This window comes from Sander vitreus, chromosome 23 (genome assembly GCF_031162955.1).
Source record: "Sander vitreus isolate 19-12246 chromosome 23, sanVit1, whole genome shotgun sequence".
Taxonomy (NCBI): Eukaryota; Metazoa; Chordata; class Actinopteri; order Perciformes; family Percidae; genus Sander; species Sander vitreus.
This window is the reverse complement of record NC_135877.1, coordinates 7214759-7242420: the sequence shown is the minus strand read 5'-3', so window position 1 is coordinate 7242420 and position 27662 is coordinate 7214759. Positions and strand designations below refer to the sequence as shown.

The window sequence follows — 27662 nt, the reverse complement described above, 5'->3', positions numbered from 1 at the left end:
ATATACAAGTAATAAACATAAATCTTTTCATTGAAAGTGCTGCTTGTGAACAGAAGATTCATCCCGACGCTGTAGTACAGGGTGCATTCAAGAAGCCACAACGGTGTCGTGTTCCCAGATGTTCAATAGCTGTTCTTAGTCAAGGCAATGTGACACTTCTGGTGGATTGTTTTGAATGCAACTCACATTAGACGAAGGAGTTGCCCTCTCTCAACAGCATCACATTTATGATCACCTCAGACAAGAAAGATTATAACGATAGATGTGAAAGCTGTTACACGTAACATTAATTTGATGCAAAATGCGACCGTTCTGAACAGTTCAGAATAACTTTGCAATGCGGGAATTGCTCTGAGCTGTAATTATCAACGGATGGACCTTGGTGCTTGTCGGCTGAAACATCATTTACAATCCGCTGTGAGACTGACGAGGCGGGACCGCCGACAGGATGGTGGAGCGGTCGGACCGAGCACCTCTGCTGGACTGGGAGGAGGTTCCGTCCGCGGAGAAGCCTGGCGGAGCGGCACCGGCTGCAGCACACTCCAAGGACCGAGTGGCGAGCCCCTGCAACAGCCGTGCCTCGTCAGGATGCTCCGCGCCGGGGCTTGGGTGGAGCAGCGGTCCAGGGGGTCCCACTCCCAGCAGGTCCGTCTCCAACGCAGACGGCTGCAGCGCCCCACCCGCGACCTCCAACACCCCGCTGGGCAAGAACGAAGCCCTGCATCCCGACAACGAGGAGCATCTCTCGGATTCAGGATCGGGGGAGGTGTCGCTAGAGGACAGGATGGTGAAATGGGAGGAAAAGGACCAGATTGTGTCGGTCTTTGTGGTTACATTTAATACCAGATCAGGTGGGACATCAAATATTCTACATGGAATTATCATTGCTATATTAAACAACAGACCAAATGAAGGGAAAGCATCATGTTTACAGACAGGAATATAGAAAATAGATTAAGCCTTCTTCGTCTAATGCAAGCCATTCCTGTGTCTGACGCCCGTCTCCTACAGGTGTGGCTTTTTTTGACCTGGCCATAAGTTTAGAGACATGATTAAAAGCCATCTGTTAGCCTAACTACATAATATACATGTCAAGATGTCAGGATGAGTTCTGTGAGAAAAATCAATTAGCTGGTCCTTTCTGCAGAGCAGGCCTATACATTTTTAATGAGGGGCATGTTAAAGACAGGATGAGCCCCTGTGAAAAAGTAACCAATCAGGTTACTAACCTAGAGGGCTAATTCATCTAAGAATCATAAAATGTAACGTTTCAAAATGATGGAGACAACCTGCCTGGATTGTGACAGAGGAGATTCCCCAGAAAGGGTGGAGCTGGGTGCTTTATGATGTTGCAGCATGTCAGGTTGACAGGAGACCAGGGGAATAGGGTGAGGTTATAACAGGTAATAACAAAGCTTTTTTTTATTTTTTATATTTGCTCAGTGAAAGGATCACTGATATTAGTAGGCTACTCCACCTTTAGCGCCATCTGATTTGCTGCTTTGCAGGAAAGGCCTCAATCTGATGCCAATAAAATAAGACTCCAGGTAGATTAGCTGGATCAATTCCTGGTCTGTACAGTCAATACTGGTACCCTCCCAGTCCACCAATGAGCTGATGCCACGTATTTCCTTTGATATCTGAGCCAGGATTCACATGGTAACACATAGGATAAGACACAACACATTGTTGTTTTGCAATACATCAGGATGTTAACAGAATGTACAGCAGGTACATCTATAAATATGAAATATTACAAGACAGTTGGCTGTGGTGCATCATTATACAGTATATACCTATAGAAGAAAACATACCTTTTTATTCAGTATTTTCATATTTGCAGACTTTTACAACAAAGATCACACAGTGTGAAACACTAAAATATCTAGTAGTTTGTGCACTCAAATGTCATTCTTAATGTGAAAGATACATTTGAGACTTGAGACAGTTGTGTCAATGTTTAGGCAAGACATCACTGAAACATTGCCCCTTTCCAACTTACAAGCTTCTTAAAAAAACTTCTGCTTATTTAAAAATGAGCAATCCACCAGAAAACACAAAAAAAAGGAGGTGTAGCTTATGTTTTTACCTGTTACATCTTGTTTTTCGAGGGTGTTATTCTGGCAGAAAAAGAGTTTTTCCCCATTTTTAAAATGTTTTTGGTGGTATTTACATTAATGTACCTTTTTTTTTTATAAGAGAGTGTAGCAAAGAAGTGACAGGAAATGAGGGAAGTGAAGGAGGGGTAAAGACATGCAACAATGTCATCAAGACACACCACAGGTTCCTTTTTTTTAAGCAAACAAATGAGAGAACATGAGTCTGAGTCTATACTGTACTAGAGCAAGTAGAGGATTGATTAGAGAAGATTCATTTTAGTATAAAATCATTTCTAATGATTTCTTACAGAATTTAGTCAAGCATCAAGAGCCATGTGATACGTCAAAAATAAAAGCAAAGCATTCAGATTTTGTGCTTTTGTTCGCAAATTGGTCGTAAAATATATAATGAAAACATCTTGTGTCTCTAGTGGCCTTTTAATGCTGTACATATATAGCTTTGAAATAGCTTTGATAGGCACTTTGCACTGCATGATACCTAAAGTGAAATACTTAAAGGTAGTAACAGCTGTCAGTGGTCATATACTGTAGAGCATCTTTTGTGTCCAGCCACAGGTTAATGATACGGACCTGTAGGCTTAATTTGACTGACTGAACTCATATTTCTGCAGAAACTCCACTGACTTATCTGTGGAGCTAATGATTAGTTTGAAAACCACACTGGCTGAGTCACCTTCTCTGTCTCCCGGCTCCTTATCAGACCGTATTTGCTCAGCTGGCGCTCGAGCGTCAGCGCTCAGCCGACACAATGAATTCCAAAGAATCCAGTCGGGCTGTGTCACTGTTGTTTCGTGCCCATGAAATGAAATGGTGATAATATATTTACCGTCTGGTGTTGTATCAGCGCTTGTCTGCTTGCATGTGTGTTTTAATGTTATCTCTGTCTGTTATGTGGCTTTAATAGGAAACATGCTGGAGTGGTGTCTGCCCAAAGACATGGACCTGGAGGGAGTGGAGTTCAAAGCCATCGCCAGCGGCTCCCACCGAGTCACCACAGACTTCATGTAAGCATTTGCACAGTACAGGAAGTTGTTTACCTTCTCCACACCCTGAAGAACATAACCAAGTGGAGGGAGCTCATTTTCAGTATTAGGATGCAGCCCCATGTCTTCCTCCTGGCAGGACAGAATGACACAAAGTGTTGCCTGGCAGAAAAAGAAAAGAATAAAGAAGCCCAGCCATCTGGCATTGCCTTTGCTTTTCATGACTCATGGCTTCGTCTGTCTCCCTCTCCCCTCCATCCCGTCCATCCACAGCTACTTCCGGAAGGGCTGCTACTTTGGCCTGGCCTGCTTTGCCAACATGGCGGTGGAGAGCACAGTGGAGAGGGGCGCGAGGATGAAGTCGGTAGGGATCCTGTCTCCTTCCTACACCTTGCTCTACCGCTACATGAGCTTCCTGGAGCACCAGGTCAGGTAAGAGGAGCTAGTTTGTTCAACAGAGTGGTCTGCTTATTCACATGGCAGGAGCTTTTACGTTCACTGAACAACAGGCTTAGAACTATAGCTGCAAAGATTAATCCATTAGTTGTCAACTATTTTGATAATCAATGAATGACTCAAACCGATGAATCAAGAAAAATATTCTGTAATTCCAGCTTGCTAAATGTGAGTATTTTTTGGGTTATTTTCTACTTTATGACAGTAAACTGAATATCTTTGAGTTGTTGACGAAACAAGACATTTGAGGACGTCATCTTGGGCTTTGGGAAAGACGGATCCACATTTTTACAACATACACAAAAATCACACGATCTTCCTCAGGAGATTATGGAATTGTAGAGGTTTCAATTTCCTTTTTTCCTGAGTACTTTAAGGACGTTACATGTGAGACTGAAAGTCAAAGACTAAATATAGTGCTTGATAAATGACTTAAAAACGATTTATTGATTATCGAAAATCTCTTTCAAGCAATTCACTTTTTCACTCTAAGAGTTTGTCCCGTGGTACTACAACCACTACTACTACTACTACCACTAGTAAGAGGCTTTTTGTATGGCAATATTAGTCCACAGGTAAGTTCACATATGGCCACCAGGGGCAGCTAGTGGGTCTTTAGGATTCTCCAGCCTAGCCTAGTTCCTCTTCTTCTCCTTTCCCTCATCTAAAATAGACCACTCTCACACTTTCCTCGACTCCTGTTTTCTCTCCCCTCAACAGTGGTACACTTCCATTATCTTTAAACCCTATTCACAATTTTGTCACACTTTCGCTTTGAACACTGCTCTCTCTATATCCAGCCCCCCCTTTCTCTCTGCTTTCCCTGATCCTCCCTCTCTTCCCTCTCCACAGTTTCCACACTCCTGGCCTCTTCTGGCCTCCAGTCATGCAGCGGTCATGCTCCTTACTCATCATTCCCCACGTAGCTCGCTCCAGATTCCCCATCTGCTGACTGCCATGGCAGTTATAGAAAGAAAGGGCTCACTGTTAGTGAGGAGGTGGTTAAGACAGTTAGGAATTTCTGGATACTTTCCCATTTCTCTCTCTCCCGCCTTCCCTCTATTTCTGATTTTGAGTCTGTAATGTCTCCTCTCTTGGCACTTGTAGCTAGCGGAACTCATTAGCTTTACAGGGAAATGCTAATGATGCTAACAAGGCTAGGAATACTAAATGCAGAAGTGTCTTGGCATAGAATAATCCAGCCTAAAATGTGTATGTAACCCTTGGTACAGTAGGTGACACATAAAAAAACTTTGTGTTGCTAGTTGGTGGATTCACTCTTTAAGGCCAATGATCAGATTTTGTTGAAATAATCACTTAATTGATAATTGATTAGTTGACTGGCAGACATTTACTCAGCAGTATTTTTGATAATTATTATCAAGCAAACATGTCAAACATTTGCTGGTTTCTCAAATGTGAGGATTAGTTGATTTTTTTTCTGTTTTATATCATTGTTAATTGATTATCTCTGGGTTTTTGAGTGTTTGTCAGACAAAACAAACAAATGAACAGTTTGTGATATGATTGAAAAATTATAAATCAAATATAATTAAAAAGGGATTTGGATGGCCCCGTAGGCTCTTTGAAATTTTTGATGGGATTTAGGCTAAACAAACAATTCATTCTATAATAATGACAGATGAATCACAGATTAACATAATAGTTAAAGGCCTTCCAGATCAGATACTATTTACTATATTTTACTTTAAGGACTGCAACAGCAAGAGGACCAGCTTCAGGTGCCAAGAAACCCACTTACCCATGCAGTGTTGATTATTTATTTTAGGGAATGATTAACAAAGCCTAATAGAAACAAATATTACATTCTACAGCCATACTCAGGGTCTAGCTATGCCGAGCAGCTGGTTTTCCTCTCTACTTTGGTAGCACATTTTTCCCAGACTGACACCCAGCCCACTGCACTTCAAAATAGTCCAGACTAGTGTTACTAAAGGAGGGGTTCCAGGCCAGATACATATATATATATATATATATTTTTTTTTTTTTTTTGGAGGAAAAATCAGGGTATGTGTGTATACCAAAAAGCAATAAGTGGCCTCATGCACCACAGTGCTCCTCTAAGCTTTTGAAAATGGTAAGACATACATAGACATATCAATGTAATTGAAACTGTATTTTTTTCCTGAAAGTAAAAAGTCAACTGAAGTTAGCAAAGAAAGTGCTGCTCGTATATTTGTGTAAGAATGTACATTTTAAGGTTTAGACTTTTCCCAAAACAAATGTAATTTTTGTTGTCCCCTGCTGCAGGCTCCAGCTTCAGTGCCCAGGCCACTACTCTCCCCTGGAGGCCTTCTATGAGGACAAGAGAGCACTTCTGCCCCCCGGTGGTGATGGTGTTGTTATTGCATGTCCAGCCAATGCCTGGGGAGCTGCAATCAACCACAGCATGCACCCTGAAATGAAGGTAGGAAGGACATTTCCACGTCTACACCTACGTCAGCTGGTGTTGTTTTTTTTTTTTTTTTACACTTTATGACGCAGTAACCTTGTGTGCCTTTGTGTTTGAATACCTCTGAACCAGATCACCCACCCTGCAGGCTGCATGTCCCAGTTCATCCGCTTCTTTGGGGAGCAGATCATGGTGCTGTGGAAACTGGCTCTCCTTCGCAGACGCATCCTCATCTTCTCCCCTCCACCTGTGGGCGTGGTCTGCTACAGAGGTGAGACTTATCAGAAGTTTAAAGGTTTGACTTTTTTGGGAGTTCTTGCCTAGAGTCAGATGAGAAGATTAACAAAGAGAAGATAACAAAATAAGGTATTTCACAACATGTCAAAATATTCCTTTCATTTAGAAAAAAGTTTTTACTTGGCTAAGAGTGTACACAATACTTTACAGCTCTGAACCCCATTACACTTACGCTACAGAAAACTATCTTTTACCAATTTATTTAGTCTGGGGACTGAGTCTGGGGATTTCACACCAGAGTACATGCTGTTTCTCTCCAGCTGTATCACTGTTAGACAGCCCACATGTTATGCACATATTCACATCCTGTGTCACACTCTTTCCCTCCCACACTCATGCATCATTTTTCTGATTTCACCCTCCACCCCCTCTTCCCTCTCAGTGTACTGCTGCTGTTGCCTGGCAAACATCTCCATCCCCGGGATCGGCGTGGCTGTGCCCGAGTTCCGCCCTTTCTTCTATGTTAACGTGGCCGATATCAGCGCCCTGGAGAACGAGCTCTCCTACGTGGCGTGTAAGTGGATGCTCGAAAACATGTTCACATTTGTGAAAAGCCACACTGAAAAAGGAATAGATGGTCTAATATTCAATATGATTAGCATCTCCTGTATCTTAAATCCTAGAGATCCTGTTTGTGTTTGCATGCTTAGGTACTACTGAGAAGATCTTTGAGGAGAAGAAGGATCTGTATGATGCGTATGTAGACAATCAGAATGTAAAGACCTGCAGGGACGGCCTGAAGCCTCTGCTCCGCCTCAGCACCGCAGACAGGGAGAAATATCGCAAACTCACGGAACAGAGGTAGGAAAACGCTGCTAACGACAGGACTACTGCTTACACTGCATAATTACCAGAGTGTGAATTAAAGGCTAAGGCTTGTGTTGTTCTATATTTTTAACAAATCCCACAAAAAGGCCAAAACTATCAAATCATTTAGTCTACTAAAACGTATTCCTATGCAGTCAAAGTTTGATAAACCTATTTCCTCTGGGCCATAGAGCTCCAGTGTTGTGAATAAACACATTAGTAGAGCCACACTGTTGCACTTAGTGACATGTTCTTTCATCACCATGAAAACATACTGTAGTTAATTTTGAGTCAACCACACATACGCCGTACTGCTGCTGTAAATACTTAAAAGGTGGATAATGCACAGCTGAAAAGTCCCCAACAAATTCACTTTTTCCTCCTGTTTGAGTAACATTTGACAAAAACTACAGTGCCCAGCTGTTTTAGGAGCTGAGTACACTCTGTCCTGTAGGTTTTCAAAAAAGCAGCTAGAAAAAGAGTTCTGTGTGTGTGTGTGTGTGTGTGTGTGTAGGCAGATGTTGCTATACTCCCAGGAGGAGAATGGAGACTGTGTGTCCAGCGAAGAGGATCTCTTTATTTTGTAAGTACAACATGATTCATTTAAGCAGCCAGTGGGGTGATAACTACTGATTAACCACTGTATGCAGAGCAGACACAAGTTGATCTTTTTATGAGAACAGTCAGCACAGTGGCAGCTTAGAAAAACGGAATCAAAGAAGTAATGAGCCTGACAGAATCGCCTGACCTTTCCTCTCACAGCAACTGTAATTATTAAATCTCACACTCAAGGGGAGATTTGTGCTGATTTTCTTTGTGCTTCCCCCCCCCCCCATCTTGTTATCACTGCTACTGTTCAGCATAGTGACATGAAATGAAAACCATAAGGACGTTGAAGGAAAGCATACGGGACAAGGGGGATAAAACAAAAGGAAAAAGTCAACTGTGTAGATTTTTTTTTTTTTTGATTGTTTAAAAAAAATAATAATACAATTGAGTACATTTTAGTTGTGGAGCCGGGTAAAGAACTGTGTAACAAAATCTCAAACTACCAACTTACTTCTAATCCTTGATTGATCCAGGTTTTTCCTGGAGCAGAACAACAGGATTTTCCAGACCCTCAGCGAGGTGGCAGGGAGCCCCGATCCCACGCTGACCCAGGAGAGTGTGAGGGCCATGGGTCTGGATCCCCACGGAGACAGGCTCTTCCTGCTCCACCTGCTGGAGATCTATGGCTATGACACCCTCCTGGTGTCGGAGCAGCTGTGTTGCAGTTGAGAGACGACAGATGTGGATTTCCACCTTTCATCACTGCTGGTTTTAAAGGGGGGGGGTTGATTTGCCTCGAGCAAACTTTGAGTGCTGCACTACTGGGTCTTGGAGTCTTTGGAACTTTTTTTTCTTTTGTATATCCCCCCCCCGTGTGCTTCTTTTGTTCGCTGTGGTTTTGCTCCCTTACAACCTGATGGCAAGAGCAACAACATCAGTCAACTCTCATGTATTATAACCAAGAGTCATGTGGTCTGTTCTACTTGATATAGCCTCACGGAGGCTTAAGATGGATTACTCACCCATGGCTGACTAAAAGTGATTCTCTGGATCGCATACAGCTGCAGTATTCCAACACTGAGACGTGTTTGAATGATATGGATGGCAGGTCCAAACCCCAAGATGATAAGATCAAATAAATACTAAGGTGGCTTGAACTGTACTTGGACATCAAGTTGAATGATACTTTGGAGATTTTCAGTGAACAAAATGTGTACTGAGGATTGATGTGTGAAAGAAAAAAAGAAAGGTAGCCATCCTGTAAATAATCCTGTTTTCTTTTTTCTTTCTAAATGTAAAGTGTGTCGGCGTATGTGTGGTATAGGGTGCGCCTCTCTGCCAGTGTTGCTCTCCTTGTATCAAGTGCTGGATTCAAACATGTCATTTCTAAGCATCAATGTCCAAATCAGGGCCTCCTTTCTTGAAATCTAACTTATGTCACTACAAGCAGGTCAAACCACTTTTTGTCTTCAAGAGCCACGTCTGTAAGCACTGCTGTTTAACTCGCACTGAATGCGACAAAATGACCAAGTTGCCATTTAATGTTACCAATTATTTTTGGCCTGAGCTAAGACCAAATCAGATTTTCTAATGATGTCATTGTCCAACAGGCAAGGGTGACGTCCACGTGGACATTGAGGCTATTTCATATGGCTTATTTGCACCGGCGCAGTCAGCTGGGCCTGCAGTTCAGAGGCATAAGCTGTTACACAAAGAGCCATGTTTAGTCTTTTTATGCTTTTCTCAAAATGTCCAGTTGTGTTTGCAGCTATAGTATCTAGACTTCAGGGGGCGAGTTCACAACTTCAGGCGATTCTCTCGATTCAGAGACACTGACTTGATTTAACAGCTACCATCTGCAGAATAGATAATAGAGAATTGCGTAAGACCCAATACTATAACGTTTAAGCTCTGTACATTTTGAAGCACACTATAGCCACGTATGCTTTCAACTTCGTTAACAGAGAGGTCGCACTTGTTGGTATCTTATGTTGTGTATTGCTGTTGAGATAAAAACAAACATGATTCTTGGTTGTTCGGAAAGGAGGTAAGAACCTTCTAGCTGCATTTCTCAAATGTTGGCCACTAGAGGACAGAAGAACTAAACAATAGCAGTTACACAGCTACTAGGTTTTAATGGTTTTTAACATGTAAGCTAAACAATGGCTTATCCAGCAAACACGAAGAAACCGCATTCATGTGGAGTCATGTGTTTTTTTTTGTCCGTTTCTTTAGCTCTACTGTGGACTTCACCAACTCTGAGTAAAATAGATTTTAGCTGCTAGCTTTTCGACTTTCTTCAGGAGCTAGCAGCTAACATTGTGTCTGTTTAGCGCTGGATAGGTGGCATACAGTTGCTTTAGTGGAACCTTTTGCCAAAAATAACGGCATAATGATGCTGGAAACACGGTTAATAAGAGTAGTGATATTGAACCACAGAGCAAATGTTTCATAAAACCATAACTAGTGTCCGTCACTAGTTAAGAGACTTAAAAAAGCTCCAGAGATTAGCAATAATTCTCTGCAAGATTGTCTGCGACCTCTTTCACATTCCATGTAGCCATTTGAGTCTCTGTTAATGTAAAACATGACTAATTAATGCAGCTTTAAGCAATTTTCCCCTTTGATGGGACATTTACAATGTCATCCTGTATACCTCCATAGATCAGGTATTGTTTAGTTTGTGGCACATACAGTAACTGCAATGTGAAAATACATGCATCCTGTTGAAATATCACTTAAAGTCAATCATATTGTTAATTTGCTTCTGAAAAGGATGTTCCCCCCCCCCCCATTTCTGATTGAACCATGTCGCATACTAAGCTAACCTGGTGCTTTAGTGACTCCACACAAACTAAATCTAATGTACTACTACAGACTAATGGTCATTTGATATATGATATAAGTCATTTGTTTTACAGTGATCATTTTGACCACTTATTTTTGTTTTGTTTTATGTATTTTGTTTCTTTAGCTGGTATTCGTTTTGGGTGTAAATATTTTATTGTTGTAACATTATCTGTGAAGAAATGGGATCAGTTGAATGTGTTTTATAAGGCAATTATGATCCCACAGAGCCTCTGTGTTTCACTGAAACCCTCATGCAAAAGTGTTCAACTGTCTGCTGTAAGAAAATAACCTCGGAGCACATTTTTACGCCACATTGCATGGCACCTTAGACCACGTGTACAGAGCTGAAGCAACCATGTTTGTAGTTGAAGGAATAGTCCGACTCATGTTAAAACACCTTCACTTTATTTATTTTACTGTAAACCATTTTAGAAATAAAGTGCATTGCCACTTGTAAGGAAAACGCAGTTCTCAGTCTGAATATTATTTACAACCTTTACATTCCTAGATTTCATTCATTTTATCAAATGTTTAGTTCAAAGTTACTGTCTTTAACATCAATGGACTTTCCTTTGGTGTTGTGCAAGTGTACATGCTTGTAAGAGTACTTTCCATAGTACCCAATCTCAAACATTCAGGAGTGGATTACCTCGTCGCCATTGATGATACATTCCTCACCAGTATACACGCTTCCATCATTGACAGTGCCACTAATGCCACATGTGGAGCTATTGGTGGTGATGTCATAGCCATCAAGCGTGCACCGCCTGCCTATCACTGCAACTTTCAGAACCGTCAGCCAGCTCTGTTTGACGTCCAATCTATCACAGAAGAATGTGTGGGTGGTTTTGGATTGGCTTAAACAGAAACCAGGCTGACCCTGGAGCTCCTGAGGGGAATCCTCCACACTGCAGCCCAGTAGAGGTATACTGGATAGGGGCTTCACGTCCTGGAGATGTTGGAAGAGGTTAAGGTTAGGCTGTGCATGGCAACATTTTGTATGAAACATTATGTTTTTATAATCACAAATGCCATGAAGGGGTTGCAACAGAATAGCGTGCTGTTCGTTCTAAGAGAATAAGCAGTGATGTCACTTTTTCCACATGATGGCAAACAAACCAGCCTTGGTATACTGATGTTCAAAAAGTAGCAAGAAGAGGATTTAGACATATAGGGAAATCCTGAATAAAAGGAGTTAAGAAATCTAACAGAATGCAGAGCTCAATAAGTTACTGAATGGTTTAATGACAATGAAAATGATGTGAATTGTTCATTATGGTCCTCAGTCACCAGATTTCAACCCAACTGAATTACATCTTCAGTAGATTTTTGCTTGACGGTGCTTTCCAGCACCACCACCATCATCATTGGACACTTTATTATTGGGTTGTTCTTACCTACAGTATCTGTGTATGTAGCATTGGAAATAATAAAAAATAACAATAAATAACAAAGCCTAAGGGCATTTGCTGTAGGTTTTTGGAATTAAATCCAATGGGGACTTCAAAGAATATTGTGGGTTTCTGTGGATATGTAAAACGTTTGTTTTATTAGGTTTCATTCATAAAATAAGCAGGAGTGGCATTACTCGAACCTTTAGCTCTGAAAAAAAATCTGTTTGTGCAGTTGATTGCACAATAGTCCTTCACAATTTTACCAGTGTTTCCCTATTTTCCATGTGGGTGCATGATTGCAGATGGTGACTGTTGTGACTGTGTTTGACAGAGAGTGACATCTGTGTATTGCAACATCCCATGCATATCCTATAGAGACTGAAATAACAGTGAAACACAAACGGAAACAAGTAGTGACACCTTTACTCAACGTTTGAAAATAAAATGCAATAGTCTCTTACATAATAAACTCAAGGATCAAACAGCATATCACACTGTTGCATTAACATTATTCTTTATTACAGAGATCCCTACCTGCGGAGCCGTATACAGGTGGAGGGCCGGAGGTTCAGTCCGGCTGATTACAGTCCACACCTGTTGCCAGGTCTTGGGGTTGTCACCATACAGCAGGAAGCCACTCATTACGCAGTCACTGGACACTGGAGATGCCTCCGACTGGGAGAACACACATACAAGAAAACACAATGCTGGTAAAGACGTACATCCATGGTATGTAGTATTTAAAGCTCTTTAAAAAGACAGCCTTGCTTTAACTTTTAGAAAACACTTAAGGCTCACCTCCAGTATCCTTCTCTTATTTTCCTCCACCCTCTGACTGGTCAGGGTGGAGTAGCAGGCTTTACACACTTTGTTCAGCTTGTTGCCGTCATACTCTAAAGCCACTTTACTGTCCAAACACTTCCAGCACACCACCTGGGGAGCGAGAAACCATCACTGCTATCTTCTGAAAATCAATCTGAAAAAAAATTAGCTTTTGTCTGTATTGTGTGTTCAGTACAAAGTGTCCCATCCTGTCACTCACACAGCCACAGGCTCTGCAGTGATGTCTTCTCCTGGTGAGTGCGTTGAAAGCGTCCTGGCATTTCATACACACGGTCACCTCGTTGTCCCTGATCCAGCGAGGGGCACGTCGGCCGAGTTCCTCAGTCTGTAAAACACACACACACATCAGCTGGGATGTTTTACAGATTTGTGTAATTCTCTGTATGATTTTAAGTACTCGCAACCTCATTTCTGAAATATTACTTACTGGTTCTGGTACATTTAGCTCCTTGGAAGCCAATTTGAAGGTTTCATTATTCTTCTGAAATATGTCAATGGCTTCCTGAATTACCTTGACAAAAAGAAAAAAAGAAAAAAAAGAAACGGGTTTTAGAAAACTATTTAATATTCTACAAATCCATGTTACATTTACTGTGTTGCACCAAATACTAAATAAAAATACCCCAGTACCTTTATCCATTGATCTCGGTCTTGTTTAGAGCTTGAAAAAACACAAAAAACAATGAATTATACATTTAATGAACTTACTGAAGTTTGATAACACAAGATTATGTTCAGACTTTAATATGTTGAGTTATTTAATATGAAATCAAATACATCTACTTTCCAACTAGAATATCTTTTAGCAAGGCCACACACCCACCCACACACACACACACCTAGCCTGCAGCTCAAGGGTCCTCTCTTTTCCAGAGACCTGGAAGGTGTATGGGTAGTCGTCATTGGTGGTCTGCTGCACCTGCATGCCATCCACTCCGATCCTGCAGCGGACAGTAAAACGCTGCCCGACTAGGCTGAACTTAGGAGTGCAGCACATCAGAAAGTTGTTGAACTGGGGAGAAAGTTATACACCATTTTCTACAAGGTTCCTTGGATTAACTGTGATACATATTAGATTTACATTTTAGGGTGCTCCTAGCTAGAGTGACTTTTTAGTGTCGTTTAAAATAATCTTGGCGAAAGGTCAAAGAAAATGAAATTGAATCATTTGTACAAAGGTGTAGTGTTTCTGCATGTGTTTCTAACCATGAAGAGGTGCCTCTCCATGGCCGACGTGTTCCTGGCAGCAAGCTTGAGCAGACGACCTTCCCTGAGGAACTCGTTCGTCGGGTTGACCACCTCCTTCTCTCCAACCATCTCATAGATCTCCACCAGCCGCTTTAGGCTCTCCTGCAGGGAAAGAGGAAGAGAGACATTAAAAACACATCTGTATGGACACAGTCATGGCTGTTAATGTCAAGTTTTGTCTCCACAATTGATAAAAGCTGAAAATTATGTTATACATCTTTTGTCAAAATATCATTACAAAGACATACAACAGATGCATTTGCAAAAATGTGTCAAAATCAGCCAGTGTAATATAAAACAAAATGTAAGTCCCAGCTATACAGCTGTAGCATTCCAAATTATATAATCCATAGATACAACTAAATAATAGAGGGATCAAAACCACAATACAAGGATCACTTTGGACAATATAATACAAATAATGTGTTGTGTGACCGTGATGATATCACAATGGTAAATGTTGGGGTGTGTAATGGTAACGTACAGCTTTGTGGATGGCGCTGTTTGAGTGGATGGCTGCCATGGAAATAGTCTGCAAGGATTCTGCAGGAGGAGACAAAGCAAGAGGTTCATTCTGCTCATTACAGACAAAACGACCCGTCAGAGACAAACGGGCACTTTATGAGGGAAAAGAAGTACCATATAAATCGTACACAAGCACACTCCAGAGCAAGGATATTGGTAAACTGACCAGCTAAACTAGTTATACTGGTACAGCATACTTACTGTAAGCAATATCATAATCTGGGTGGTTTTTGGGCAGGTTCTTCAAGTAATCCCTGAGCAGCATCTCATAACGTGGAACCCGCTGGACTGGTTCCAACATGTGGTGCTGCAGGGTCAGGCTGCCACACACCTCTTGACTCTGAAAGAGGACAACGTATACATAAAATCCTGCTCATACCTCCGGACCTTTAAGTGCATTGGGATATATATTGACACATGCTCTACAGAGAATGTCATACCTGTATGTCCTGGATGATGTTTCTGAAAGCAGCGGAGCGTTCAGTCCAGGTCCTCACCAGCTCCATGGCCTGGTCAAAGTTCGTGACGTAGTCAGCATACATCCTCAGGAAGGGTGCGTGTTGCAGCAGAGCAGTACCCAGGCCTGGGCTCTCACACCTAGATTTGGGATTTTTTTGAGGGGGGAGGGGGGGGGGGGTTATTATTTACGCCACTGTAATGAGCAGGACGGGTCTCAATGTTTCACTGTGTTTCTGACGTGAACACCCACCAGTGGCTGATGCAGCTCTCCAGGTCAGGTAGCAGGAACTGGTTGTGGAAGGAGTAGAGAGAGGTAATGTTGGAGAATATATTTCTTATCACTTCAGGCGGAAACGAGCCTCGACCTGCCTCTTCTGTTAGGCGTGAGCAGAACACCTGCAGTGGGAGTTAGAGAGGCATGCAATTTTACACTTAACCCGGCACAAGAAATGTAAATAAAGTAACAGGTTTGATGAGAATGTGGCAATAAAGGATAAACTATGCTAAACTAAAAAGGAGCATGGTGTTTCCAACAATTAAATTAGTCCGAGTTTTTTTTTTTTTGTTGCATCAAGTGCATTGCATTTTCGTGGAGGAAGCCACAAACCGATTACCACACTGACCTGGTCTAGCAGGTGGAGACGAGCCACGTAGGCTCTCTCTGTCTGCAGGAGTTCATTGGCTATCTTGTACAATTTCTGCTCGATGGTCTCTTCATCTTTTGGCTCGCCTACTCCCCTCTCCTTCCTCATCTCCTCATCCTTTTGTTCACCTTTAGACTCCTTGTGAATCCTGCCATCTTCTATAGTTGCCTCATTCCACTGGCAGGAAGCCTTAGAGCCATATACAACAGGTATCTTGCCTTCTTCTATTTTGTCATTTTCCCCCGTCACATTTACTACTGTGCAATCTCTCCCCTGCACTATGCCCTTCATTTGTCCTGGGGACTGCTCTTTACCATTGCTTAATAGATGGGCTTCACTTGTGGCATGATTGAGTCTATGGTTAACCGGTGATTTGATGGTGATGGCTGGCCCACTGCAGTTGGGTGATTGCAGCGGTTTCAAGGGAGAGCGTTCAACTCTTTCGGTGGGAATCCTGAAGAAATAAAATACATCCATCATTGAAATTGTCAGTAATATTCAGAAATTATTCGATTCTACGGGAAGGTATTCAGCTAACCAAGATTCAGAAATAATGGACCAAATTAAAAATCCAACCTGCTCGCATTCAAGAGAACAATCAAGTCAGGCACGCTCAAAGATTTCCGCACTCTCTTCTCTTGTCCTTCCACCTTACTGCTTGGGATTCTGTGCAGTCCTATCCAGGATTTAGAGTTATTGGTGGGACTGTAGCTCCCCATCCTCCCCTGCACAGGGCTGGGGGTCCGCAGTAATCGTGCAAGAGGGCTACGGTTCCTTGGGGACAGTTTAACAGGGCTGTGGCCTCCTTCGCTCAATGGGCTATGTCTCTGAATGCCTCTTTTGCCTGGACTTGGAGATCCTAAAAGTGGACTGCTTGTAAAATGTGGAATCCCCGGCGATTGTCTGGCAGGGCTGATACGTACTTCAGACACTACGTTCAAAAAACTGTTCCCTCCTCCTCTGATAGGACTAGGGGAGTCTAGACAACTCTGTGCTGGGCTGACACAGGAAACAGAAACTCCACAACTTCTGTTAGGACTCTGGTCTTGCTCTGTGCCACTAACTTGCTGAGGTAGTAATTTCCCTGTAGAGGGACTGAGGGCTTGAGCTTGTCCTGCCCTCAGAGGACTCTGGAGGTCAGCTGGTTTAGGAGGCACTGCAAAGAGAGAAAAAAAAAACAGCACAGTTGGCTAATAGTCCACAAAAGATTGAGTTAAGACTAGGTCTAACAAATATTACATAATTCTTCTCTCTTTGTTTAACCTCAATTAATTGCTAACATTAGCTAAGGTCCTAAGGGGTATGACTGTTGATGGTCAATGTTGATTTTACTTAAAAATGCCAAATTGTGATTATACAATTGATTATTGGTCGGACTATTGAGCTAAAGCTATGCTAACGGCAGCTGTCACTTGTTCTCCAAACATTCTAGGCTGTAACTGACTCAAGCCATAGAAATTGAACATGCTTGTGTTTCTGACCCGAAATCTGCCTGACAAACCTGCTGATGAAAATAACTTTTTTTTTTGGCGACCATCACCACTTTCTGCCTTTTTTTGCGGATTTTTTTATGATAATAAAGAGGCGTGGTATACTTCATAGGCTGTGTACTTGTGTTACTACATTATCTGGGTCACATAACAGTGATATAACCAAAAGATTTGTTTGAAAACGTAATAAATAAATATTCGGAAATTTGACTGAAAGAGACAATTATATACAGTACTGTGCAAAAGTTTTAGAAAGAAAAAAAAAGGTATGAAAAAATGAGGTAAACTAAGAATGCTTTCAAAAATGGAAGTATTAATAGTTTATTTTCAGCAATTAACAAAATGCAGTGAATGAACAGAAGAGAAATCTAAATCAAATAAATATTTGGTGTGACCACCCTTTGTCTTCAAGACAGCATCAATTCTTCTAGGTACACCTGCACGACGTTTTTGAAGGAACTCGGCAGGTAGGTTGTTCCAAACATCTTGGAGAACTAACCACAGATCTTCTGTGGATGTAGGCTTCCTCAAATCTCAAAAGTCTCTTCATGTTATCCCAGACAGACTCGATGTTGAGATCAGGGCTCTGTGGGGGGCATGCCATCACTTCCAGGACTTCTTGTTCTTCTTTACACTGAAGATAGTTCTTAATGACCTTGGCTGTATGTTTGGGGTGGTTGTCCTGCTGCAGAATAAATTTGTTTTCGTGTATAGTTGAGTCACTTGGCCTCGTTTCTATGTCGGGAGGTATGGCTTTTTGGCTGCAACGCTTCCATGAAGACCACTTCTGGCCAGACTTCTCCAGACAGTAGATGGGTGTACCTGGGTCGCACTGGTTTCTGCCAGTTCTGAGCTGATGGCACTGCTGGATATCTTCCGATTTCGAAGGGAAATAAGTTTGATGTGTTTTTCATCTGCTGCACTAAGTTTCCTTGGCCGACCACTGCGTCTACGATCCTCAACGTTGCCCGTTTCTTTGTGCTTTCTCAAAAGATTTTGAACAGCACATCTTGAAACACCAGTCTGCTTTGAAATATTTGTCTGGGAGAGACCTTGTTGATGCAGTGTAACTACCTATATAGGTTACATATATTGGTTGATCATACACCTGACTACAATCCTACAAAATCCCTGACTTTTTGCAAGTACCTATAAGAATTGATGCTGGTTTGAAGGCAAAGGGTAGTAACACCAAATATTGATGTAATTTAGATTTTTCTTTTGTTTGCTCACTTTGCAATTTGTAAATTGATAAAAATAAACAATCATTATTTATATTTTTGAAAGCATTCTTAGTTTACAGCATTTTTTCATACCTGCCTAAGACTTTCTCACTGTTTGACTGACATTTGTACTTCACAACAACAATTTACTACTTTCAAATTGTGACGTTTCTTTTTCTTACCTGCAGTTTATGTCCAAATGTATGCAAGATTATCCCTGTGTATAACAAAGTAAAGCTGTGCTGTTCACCCCTGGCTCTGCTGAAGTGTAACAGATTTGATGGTCACGTGGAGACGGCTAAAAACCTACTTTCTCAACACTGTAGTACTTCCACTTTCCCACTTCTTTTTTCTTGATAGCGTCTAGCCTTAACCAGTTTTACAAGTTAATTTAGGGTATCAGAGGCAACATTCAGCACTTTTCTAAATAAAGTGAATACTATCACTCCACCAGAATTGTGTAGTTGTTAAGACAGCCACTGATATCTAAAGTGAACACAAAACCTTGAGAGACAAGGAGAAAGAGGCATGTCAAAGGCTATACATAGCTGCTTTTCAAATCTTCAAAAGTGTCTACCATTTGAGTTTGTTATTTTTAAAATAACTAAGTCAGGTTGAAAGTTGAAATAGGTAGCCAGATGACTAAAATACATAATTCTTAATAGGGAGAAGTTCACCACATTGCCTTTCGAGTGGTATCAATCTTCTCATTTGGCTCTCAGCTAAAACATAATAGTTAAAACATAATAAGTGTCTTTCCCCGAATGTGAACTATTCCTTACATGTTTTTAACTTTCTTACTGAACTGAATGCATAAGCATTACTGTGTGTATCAATTTCTAGCCAAAGGCAGAGTGAAATTTTGAGACGTCTTTGTCGTCGCAAAAAAAATATATGTTTTTTTCATCTTAAAAATGTATCAATGGCCATACTTTGAAAATGTTGTAAGGGTGCTGGTTTTAACCAGCCTCACGCCAAGCTAACAAATTATTAATTTAATAATAACTAAGGATGGATGGCACTGTTGAATCCTGCATCTGACAGTACCATTGGAGCAAACATTCTTCTCTAATCTAAACAGATAGCTCTGCCTCAATGGACACAGAACAGACCGGCTTTGTGTGATTGTGGATTGACAAACGCCGGTCTCAAGACATGCAGGCAAAGTCCATGCTGAATCAGGGGAAGAGATTTCATTACAGTAATCCAATAAGTTAGGAGGCTAACAGGCCAAATGTGTTCAATAACATTCAAAAACCTGCATACACACCAAGTGCAGCGCATACAGTAGCATCACATCCACAAACTGACAAGGGAACTTAACTAAAATAGCATATATATGATGTAGAGCGGGTCACCAGCTTCAAGCTCCTGGGACCCCATATTTCACAAGACCTCTCCTGGTTACTCAATACCTCCACTCTGATCAAGAAAGCTCAACAATGCCTCTTCTTCCTCAGAAAACTGAAAAAAGCTGGACTCTGCCCTCAGATCCTCCGTAACTTCTACCGCTACACAGTCGAGAGCATCCTCACTAACCGCTTCATGGTGTGGTATGGGAACTGCACAATGGCTGACAGGAAAGCCCTACAGCAAATGGTGAAAACTACTTAAAAAAAAAAAAAATCATTGGCACATCACTCCCGGCCATCACTGACCTTCATCACTCACGGTGTCTGCGACGTGCACACAATATCATCGAGGACCACACACCCCCCAGTCATGGACTGTTCTCCATCCTCCCGTCTGGGAGACGTTACAGGAGCCATACGAGTCTCACCAGCAGGCTCAGAAAAAGCTTTTTTCACAACAGCATAACGCTGCTCAACACCAAGACCCAACACTAGCCTCCTGCCCCGCCCCCTCTTCTTTTGCACATGGACTATGGACTGTCTGACTACCTCTGATCACTATGCACTTTATTAATGCACCTCAACAATGCACTTTATATGATCATACTGCATTATATCTCTACTATTATATGGACTATGGACTGTCTGATTTCTCAGAACTCTATGCACTTTATTTGCTAATGCGCTTTAATAACGGACTAAAATGATCATACTGCATTCTGAGTTTTAAGTCTTTTTTAAGCACTGCTATAAAGAAAAAGCACTTTTAATGATTGCACTACTGGTTAGATGTCAAACTGCATTTCGTTGTAGCCTACTGGTTGTCCTTACTTGTGCAATGCCAATAAAGTTCAATCTAATCTAAATCTAATCTAATATAGGCTAGTCCTACTGATGTAAACCAAGCACAACAACAAGAGTTAATGCCCTCATGCTCTGCTAAACCTACAGGACAGTTTGAGCCTTGCTAATCTGGTTGTTGTGAACTTGTCTTATTATACATTCATGTTGTGAACACAGACCACTTAGGCTACTGACATATTGGAAAAAATATTCAGATTATATTTTGACAGTTTCTCAAAAAAAAAAACACCCATATCCATTCTTTTTTTTACACGAACAACTAAAACGCAACAGCCTATGGTGACTATACACCATACACAATAGCGACTACTAGCTCACTGGCCACTTTTTATGCACTTTAACAAGTATAACAATTGCAGTTTTGCATTTGCTATGTAGCTTACATTGAATTTTAACAATTTTACAGCGAGCCTACTGCTCGATTATAATTCTGTTTTGGTATAATAATTTTGATTTGAATTAACGCCTAAGTGAAATAGCTACTCTTAAAAGAAAGGTGCGTCACCTGTGTGGGAGGCGAGGCAGTCCACAGCAGCACTGACTTTCCGTCTGACCGCCACTCGACTGAACTCCGTCTCACGGCTGTTCAAAGTCAAACTATTGCTCCTCTTTAAGTCAAACATGGTTTCAAAGTAGCCTCGGTTCCTAATTCAGCCCACGGTTTCTCCAAAAGACGACAAATTGTAAAGAGACTGTAAGAACGATGCGCAAGAGTTTACGTGCTCAATCACCACCACTAACCGGCTGTCTCTCGAGCTGTTTGACAAGCCCCGCCTCTCACTTAAATCCCCACGCGCTCCCTGGAAAGCTCACTGGAAACACTGACCAATCAGATGGCACACAGTCAGTTTTCACACTATAAAGGCAATCTGTAAAATAAATGAGACGAGATCACTTTAAACCTGATTGAGAACAAGTATTGTAATCCCCCCACAAACCCACCTAACAGAACCTCACACCCGGTCAGTTTAATGTTTTACCAGACAGCCTATCTGAGACTAAACTGAATCAGTTTCTTACTTGAACTTGTTGATTTTTTACCAGATATTTAAGAACTAAAAACTCAGTTAAACTGTGGCCTATAATAGCCTATGAATAATTATACTAATAAATATAATTAAAGCCTAAATAAATGCATACATGACCACATGTAGCCTACAAACATTGGTATAGGCTACCAAAATAAATAAGTGAATGACTTCAAATCATTTTTAGCCTATTTATTTCTATTTTTATATTTCTAACCCATTGTAATACAAGTCGATTAGTTGATCAACGTTTAGTCATGTTTTCGTAATCTTTTAAGAAAAAAAATGCGCTCCTCCAATGTCAGGATATAGGCCAGGGCCTACTCTGTTTCATATTTGCAAACGGAGTTTAGAAGAGTCACCATGATCTGGATAATAGAGTATTTTTTCTTTTCGTTTTCTGACATTTTATAGACCAGACAACTAAGTGATTAATTGTAAGGAAAACCGGCAGATTAATCAGTAATAAAACAATCGTTCGTTGCAGCCCTAATAAATAGGCTATAAATAAATAGCCTAACTTTTACGTGTAACAAATAATTTCAATAAAAAGGATATTTCAAAAACAGTGAAAAACAACGGACAAGAAAAGGTTAAGTCTAGGGCTGCAAATAACCTAACTATTATTTTCATCATCAATTCATCTGCAAAAATATGTTTGATTAGTCAATCAAATTTAGCCTAGTCTATTTAGGCTATTTACTTAAAGAATAGTAAAAAATGTCCATCACAAATTCTTTGAGACCCAAGGTGAGTTTTTTTAATTTTTGTATAATATCTTAATGTTGTTAATCCATAAATACAATATAACCTAGTATTATATAGTAGGCTAATGTTCACAGTTGTAAACATAAACAGTCTAAATGGCCCCAAGTTAATTCCCTGTTGCAGTGGTGAAATGGACAGTTAACAAGGGGTCAGGCTGTTGCCTGAATTCCACTGAAAAGGTTTATACAATATAAATGAGCAACTCTTCGCCGTAAATAAATAGATTTAAAAAAATGTTTATGTTTAATATCAACGTGTTAGTGGCAGTCATGGTAACGAGAAATAACGTGTTGAGCCGCAGAGGCCACAGTTCTAATTTCATTCTGCACCTGAGAAACTGAACTGTATACGTGACTCTTCAACTGAGAACTCAAGTGCTGAATTGCCGAAAAAAACACTTAACTAATAAAACAGCCTCTGAACTGTGGAAATCATCAGGAACAAGCATCAGGTTCAAGTGTCCAAAAAATGGCCTTCGCTGGTTTACGCCGGGAGAAACACCTGCTGTCCATCGGCATCGTCCGGCTGCAAGAACCATTTGGTAAAATACAGTCTATAGACCACTTTTAAGTGTTATTCCTCTTTAAAGTTATTACATAAATCATAATATAGTTATATAATAATATTATATTATATAGCTAGTATAATACAATAGAATATAATACAATTTGAAAATTAAATATGAGTTATTTCATCTTGTTCCAAGGGTGAAAACCTTTCCCCAGGCCACCGTGAAACCATCACAGCTGAGTTACGCTGTTATTTGGATGTCAAATGATTACTTTTTATAACTATACAGGTGACCGGTGGAAAATGTGATTATTAATGTAGCGATTATTAAACATTAAGTTGTGAGTTAATGCACCAGGGTCGTCGAGTTAATATAAAAAGTATAGAGATTAGGCGACTAGGCCATTTTTTTGAAAAATGCTAAAAGTAGTGTATATTGCACGCGCTATGGAAACGACGTCAGAATATTCTTTTTTTCTGACGTCAGGGTGGTCAACCTTCACCGAGTTGATCTTCCCTAACTGGACGGTTTAGTGACACAAGTGCTGAATGCCAATGCATAGGCTATACGTTTGACTAATTGCAATACATGCGACTAAATGTGACCTTGTTGGTCACTAAATCAAGCAGTTTTGGGCAACGCCTAAGCCAATTGAATGTAAAACTAACTAAATGACTTGATTAACGTTAGATTGCTCAGATCTAATGATTGCAGTTGGTGCCCAGTGGACTTCTTTTCCAAGTTTTGTCTTTAATGATCTGCTCTAGCTTTTCAAACGTTTTAGACACAGATATGGTAGTAATAATAATAGTCCAAAATTATGTGAATGTGTACCATTTTTATTGTTTTAACGTAGCATATTGTTTTGTCCATTATTCAGAGAATATTATGATTTGAAATAATACATTACATAATACTGCTTTTTTTTTTTTCTGGGCTTAAACACATGAACAATAAGCCCTGCTGTGAAGTGTTTAAAAGTGCTGTGTTTTAAAGCCATAGGCTTTAATTGGTCCGATCATGACATGACTAATGTTTTCCTTTTTGTCCTCTTTCAATTTAGGATGCCTGCCAATGCCAGGAAAAGTCCTTCAACTGATTGTGACAAACTTGAGGAACCGTCCACTGAGTAAAAGCGACATCCCCTCCATGTCCAACTTCATCCTCAGCCTGTACCACAGCCTCCTCGTAGGTTCCAAGGACTACCCTTTCATTCGTTTTAAGGGATTCTTCCGCTCGCTCCAGATGGCCACACCCTTTCCTACCAGCCAGAGTGAGAACGACCCACCATCTCCTCTGATGGAGGCCCCAGCAGGTGTGATGGTGCCTACAGCGGGCTCGAGCTCCTCTCCTCCAAACGTGCTGACCCCAGTTCTTCCCGAGAGGACGGAGCTCAGAGCCCTGAGGGCCGACCGCAGAAACTATTTCTGCATCTTGGAGTTGGACGGCGCGACTGTCACCAGAGTGATCTCCCCTGTGTACAGCTCTGAGTGCACTGAGCTGACCAACCGCTGGAGGGTGACCGACTATAGTGCAGATGGCCACCTTCTCATGTCGGTCTTCTGTCAGTTCACCAAAAAAGTTGCACAGTTTGCAAGGCCTCCGAGACCAGAGAAGAGAAAGGACACAGAGGAGAGCAGCAGTAGCAGCCAGTCTCCACCAAAGAAACGCTTGAGACTGTGATGGACATTTGCTCTGCTGCACCTTTTGGTCTTTTAAACATCTGGCAGATTGAGAAGCTGGATTCTTTTTTTTTTACCCCTGAGGGCTTCCACGGTAGCGTCATGCACTGGGGCTGACTGAGGGGTTATTATTGTACATTTGTATATAGTTTGTCTCACCATGGTTGTGGTACACAGGTCAGTGTTTTTTGGTGCGTCTTGCACCGGTGTGTATTGCACCTTTCTTTATTTCTTGGTGCTGGCCTGTGTGTCTGATCTGGTGGGAACTACGAGGGAGCTATGAGCATCACTTGAGATAGGAGCTCTCTCGAAAGACAATCAATTTTTTTTTTCCATCCAGGAGGAATTAAGAACTCTAAATTGTGGTTTACTCCATCATCTGCCCTAAGAGTGTTGGGACAGACACAGGCCCCCCTGCAGCCTTGCACAGCACTAGCACTTCAGATGGATTTCTTTAAATACCGTTGAATGTATTTTCTTGAGCTAGAAATACATGCAACATTATTTAATGAATCGGACTCATCACCAGCATCACAAGCTAAAGACTTCAGTTTGCTAGCTAGGAATGAGAAGGCCTAGTGCAACAGCTGCAGGATCAGTGTCAGAGCCAACCACACTACTGGTCCACCAAAGACAGGCAGGTGGACGAGGAAGAACAGGCTGATAGAAAAAGCAGGAACAGAAGGGACCAATCAAGATAGAGGCCAGTGAATACATTATTAAGTCCACCTGCGTTTAGCTCTCTCAGCTAACCAGACCTGCCAGTCTGCCTGCAGAGAAGAAAACACAGGAAGAGTTAACAAATGGCTAAGTAGTCCTTAACAGATCATCTTAATCTTTAATAGTGTTTATGGTGTAGTAGAACCCTATAATTACAACAGTATCTGCAGTAACTGTAATCACCCATATCTGCAGTTTGTCTTTCAGAGAAAGAAGAGGAGAGAAGTCTGGACGAGACAAGGAAAAGAGACATACATACATTGTGAACCCTCTCCTAAAAAAAATTAAGTATACATTTTTATCTGTTTTATCAAGTACAAATGGATAGTTCCTCTGGCTTTTGAATTTTTTTTTTTTTTTTTTAACTAATACCATCCTAGACTGCCATTTGTCTTTTAGAGAGAGGGAAGAAAACGACACGAGGAAGAAACAAGGAAAAGACCTGATGAGACAAGAGGAGGGAGGACAGCGTGCAATTGTGAACCCTCTACTTTGAAAAGATAAATACACAATTACCCTATGTTTGTATTCAAATCTCTGTACTGAACGTGAGTTTTTCTGTTTACCTCGTTGATGAAGTTATTACCTGCTTTTTTTCTTGTATCTGCCATTTGTCTTTCACAGGGAGAGGAGAAACCATGCACTGGGACCCGTCTTCTTTAAAAAGATAAGTATACATATTATACACAATATTATCAGAATTTCTATTGTGATCAATAGTTCTTATTTTTATGTGATTGTTAAAATTATTAACAGTTATGTTATCCCTATATCTGTTGTTTGCTTTGCTTTGACAGAGAGAAGAAACAGCATTAACTAGAAACTCTCTCACTTAGATTTTTTTAGTATTCATATTTCAAACAAGACAAGAAGCCAACATGCTTTCTGAAAACATTGGTCTTTTAGAGAGAGGAGAGGAAACGACACGAGGAGACAAGACAAAGACCAGACGTGAAAAGCAGCAAAGAGAGGACAAAGCACGCACTGTGAAGCTGCTGCAGCAGGACCATCAAAGACAGTACTGACCTGAAGATGTTACAGCTACATGTGTCATGCTTGGTAGTTACACTGTAGCAGGAGGTGTAATTTTCAATGAGTTATTTAAGCCCCTTTGGGTCAATTTACATTTTTTATTCAACCCCTTAAGGGACAAAATTAACAGTTTCATCCTTTTATTATTAATCAAGAAATCCCATGAAAAGACTTAACCAACCAAAAAAGCAATCCTTTGGTATTGTCTGTGCAGCTACATGATGAACATGGCTACTATATCTGACTGAGAACACAGAAAAGACTTTATGTAATAACTGATATCTACATGTTAATATTAGGGCTGTCAGCGTTAACGCGTTAATCGCGATGCGATTAAGGGCCGACGCGATGCGATTAATTGTTTTTAATCGCATGCCGGCATTTATTAATTTATTTTACACTTCACTCTGCTTTGCGTCGTGCCTAACAGACCCTTTCAGCGACATTCAGCGATTAATCGCGATTAAAAAATTGTAATTGTTTGACAGCCCTAGTTAATATTATATGATTATTAATGCATCCTTCGAATGTCAAGTTTTGTGTTACACCCACTTTTTGTCTCTAATAAACTAGTATTCACAGGTTACAGTGTCTTTGCATTGATAGTCTGAGGTGTTCACAAATAAAAATGGTTACATACTGTACATTTCAACCTGGGTATTTGTTAACATCTGTTATGTAAAACCAGTATTCAGGATATCCATAGTAACTGCATATTACAAATAAAAATGTTAATGACACAACACATTTTTTGTATTGTACTTTCTCTTTTACCTAATCTGAATACATACCACATAATTCTAGTGATAGCATTCAAACATGTTTGTAATGTAGATAATGGGTAGATGCTCAGTCTAGGTGCTAGTTATAGGGTTATCACTAAGTTCACGCAGGTGTGTCGGCCAGAACACCACTTAAGGCCAAATACCCCATGAATAAATAAATGAAGAGCTGAGAGATGTTCTTTTTCCGTTTATTTCTTCCTCGTTCTTTTGTGTATGTTTCAGTGTGAGTGTGGTTTCTATAAAAGAGAGGAACAAAATACAAATGAATAAAGGAAACATATGTATACACTCATTCCTTCTTATGCACTAATATACATTACCGAACATAAAACAAACAATAGTCTGCATATGGCTATATATCTCTTAAACTCCAATTATGTAAGCAGAGAAAAGGGATTCAAACACTTATTATATGGGATTCTCATAGATTTTCTACCATCCGTTAAGTTACTGCTAACGTAGACAGCACTTTCCTGTTATCTATGATACGCTTTAAAGCCTCCAACTAACTAAAAGGCTTGATGCTTTTATTGTGAAAATCCTGGACCGGATGTTATAGAGAAGCCTCAATAGCAGCACAGATAACAGTATTTAACACCACCAATTTCTTATTTTACTC

General features: G+C 40.7%; 2 protein-coding genes across 2 annotated transcripts; one reads left to right on the top strand and one right to left on the bottom strand.

Moving 5' to 3' along the window:
* Positions 1 to 174: 174 nt before the first annotated feature.
* LOC144537711 (DENN domain-containing protein 11-like) lies at positions 175 to 10936 on the top strand. Its single transcript, XM_078281550.1, has 9 exons — positions 175 to 851; positions 3025 to 3124; positions 3377 to 3535; positions 5831 to 5987; positions 6105 to 6243; positions 6652 to 6783; positions 6920 to 7070; positions 7591 to 7659; positions 8159 to 10936. The coding sequence occupies exons 1-9, from the start codon at positions 449 to 451 to the stop codon at positions 8352 to 8354; spliced, it is 1506 nt and encodes a 501-aa protein (XP_078137676.1). The 5' UTR covers positions 175 to 448; the 3' UTR covers positions 8355 to 10936.
* LOC144537710 (FYVE, RhoGEF and PH domain-containing protein 4-like) lies at positions 10859 to 21256 on the bottom strand. Its single transcript, XM_078281549.1, has 15 exons — positions 21023 to 21256; positions 16165 to 16744; positions 15568 to 16042; positions 15195 to 15340; positions 14926 to 15082; positions 14687 to 14825; positions 14445 to 14503; positions 13919 to 14062; positions 13552 to 13724; positions 13343 to 13373; positions 13140 to 13223; positions 12912 to 13037; positions 12668 to 12802; positions 12404 to 12544; positions 10859 to 11424 (listed from the first exon to the last, which is right to left on the bottom strand). The coding sequence occupies exons 1-15, from the start codon at positions 21138 to 21140 to the stop codon at positions 11110 to 11112; spliced, it is 2823 nt and encodes a 940-aa protein (XP_078137675.1). The 5' UTR covers positions 21141 to 21256; the 3' UTR covers positions 10859 to 11109.
* Positions 21257 to 27662: the final 6406 nt, after the last annotated feature.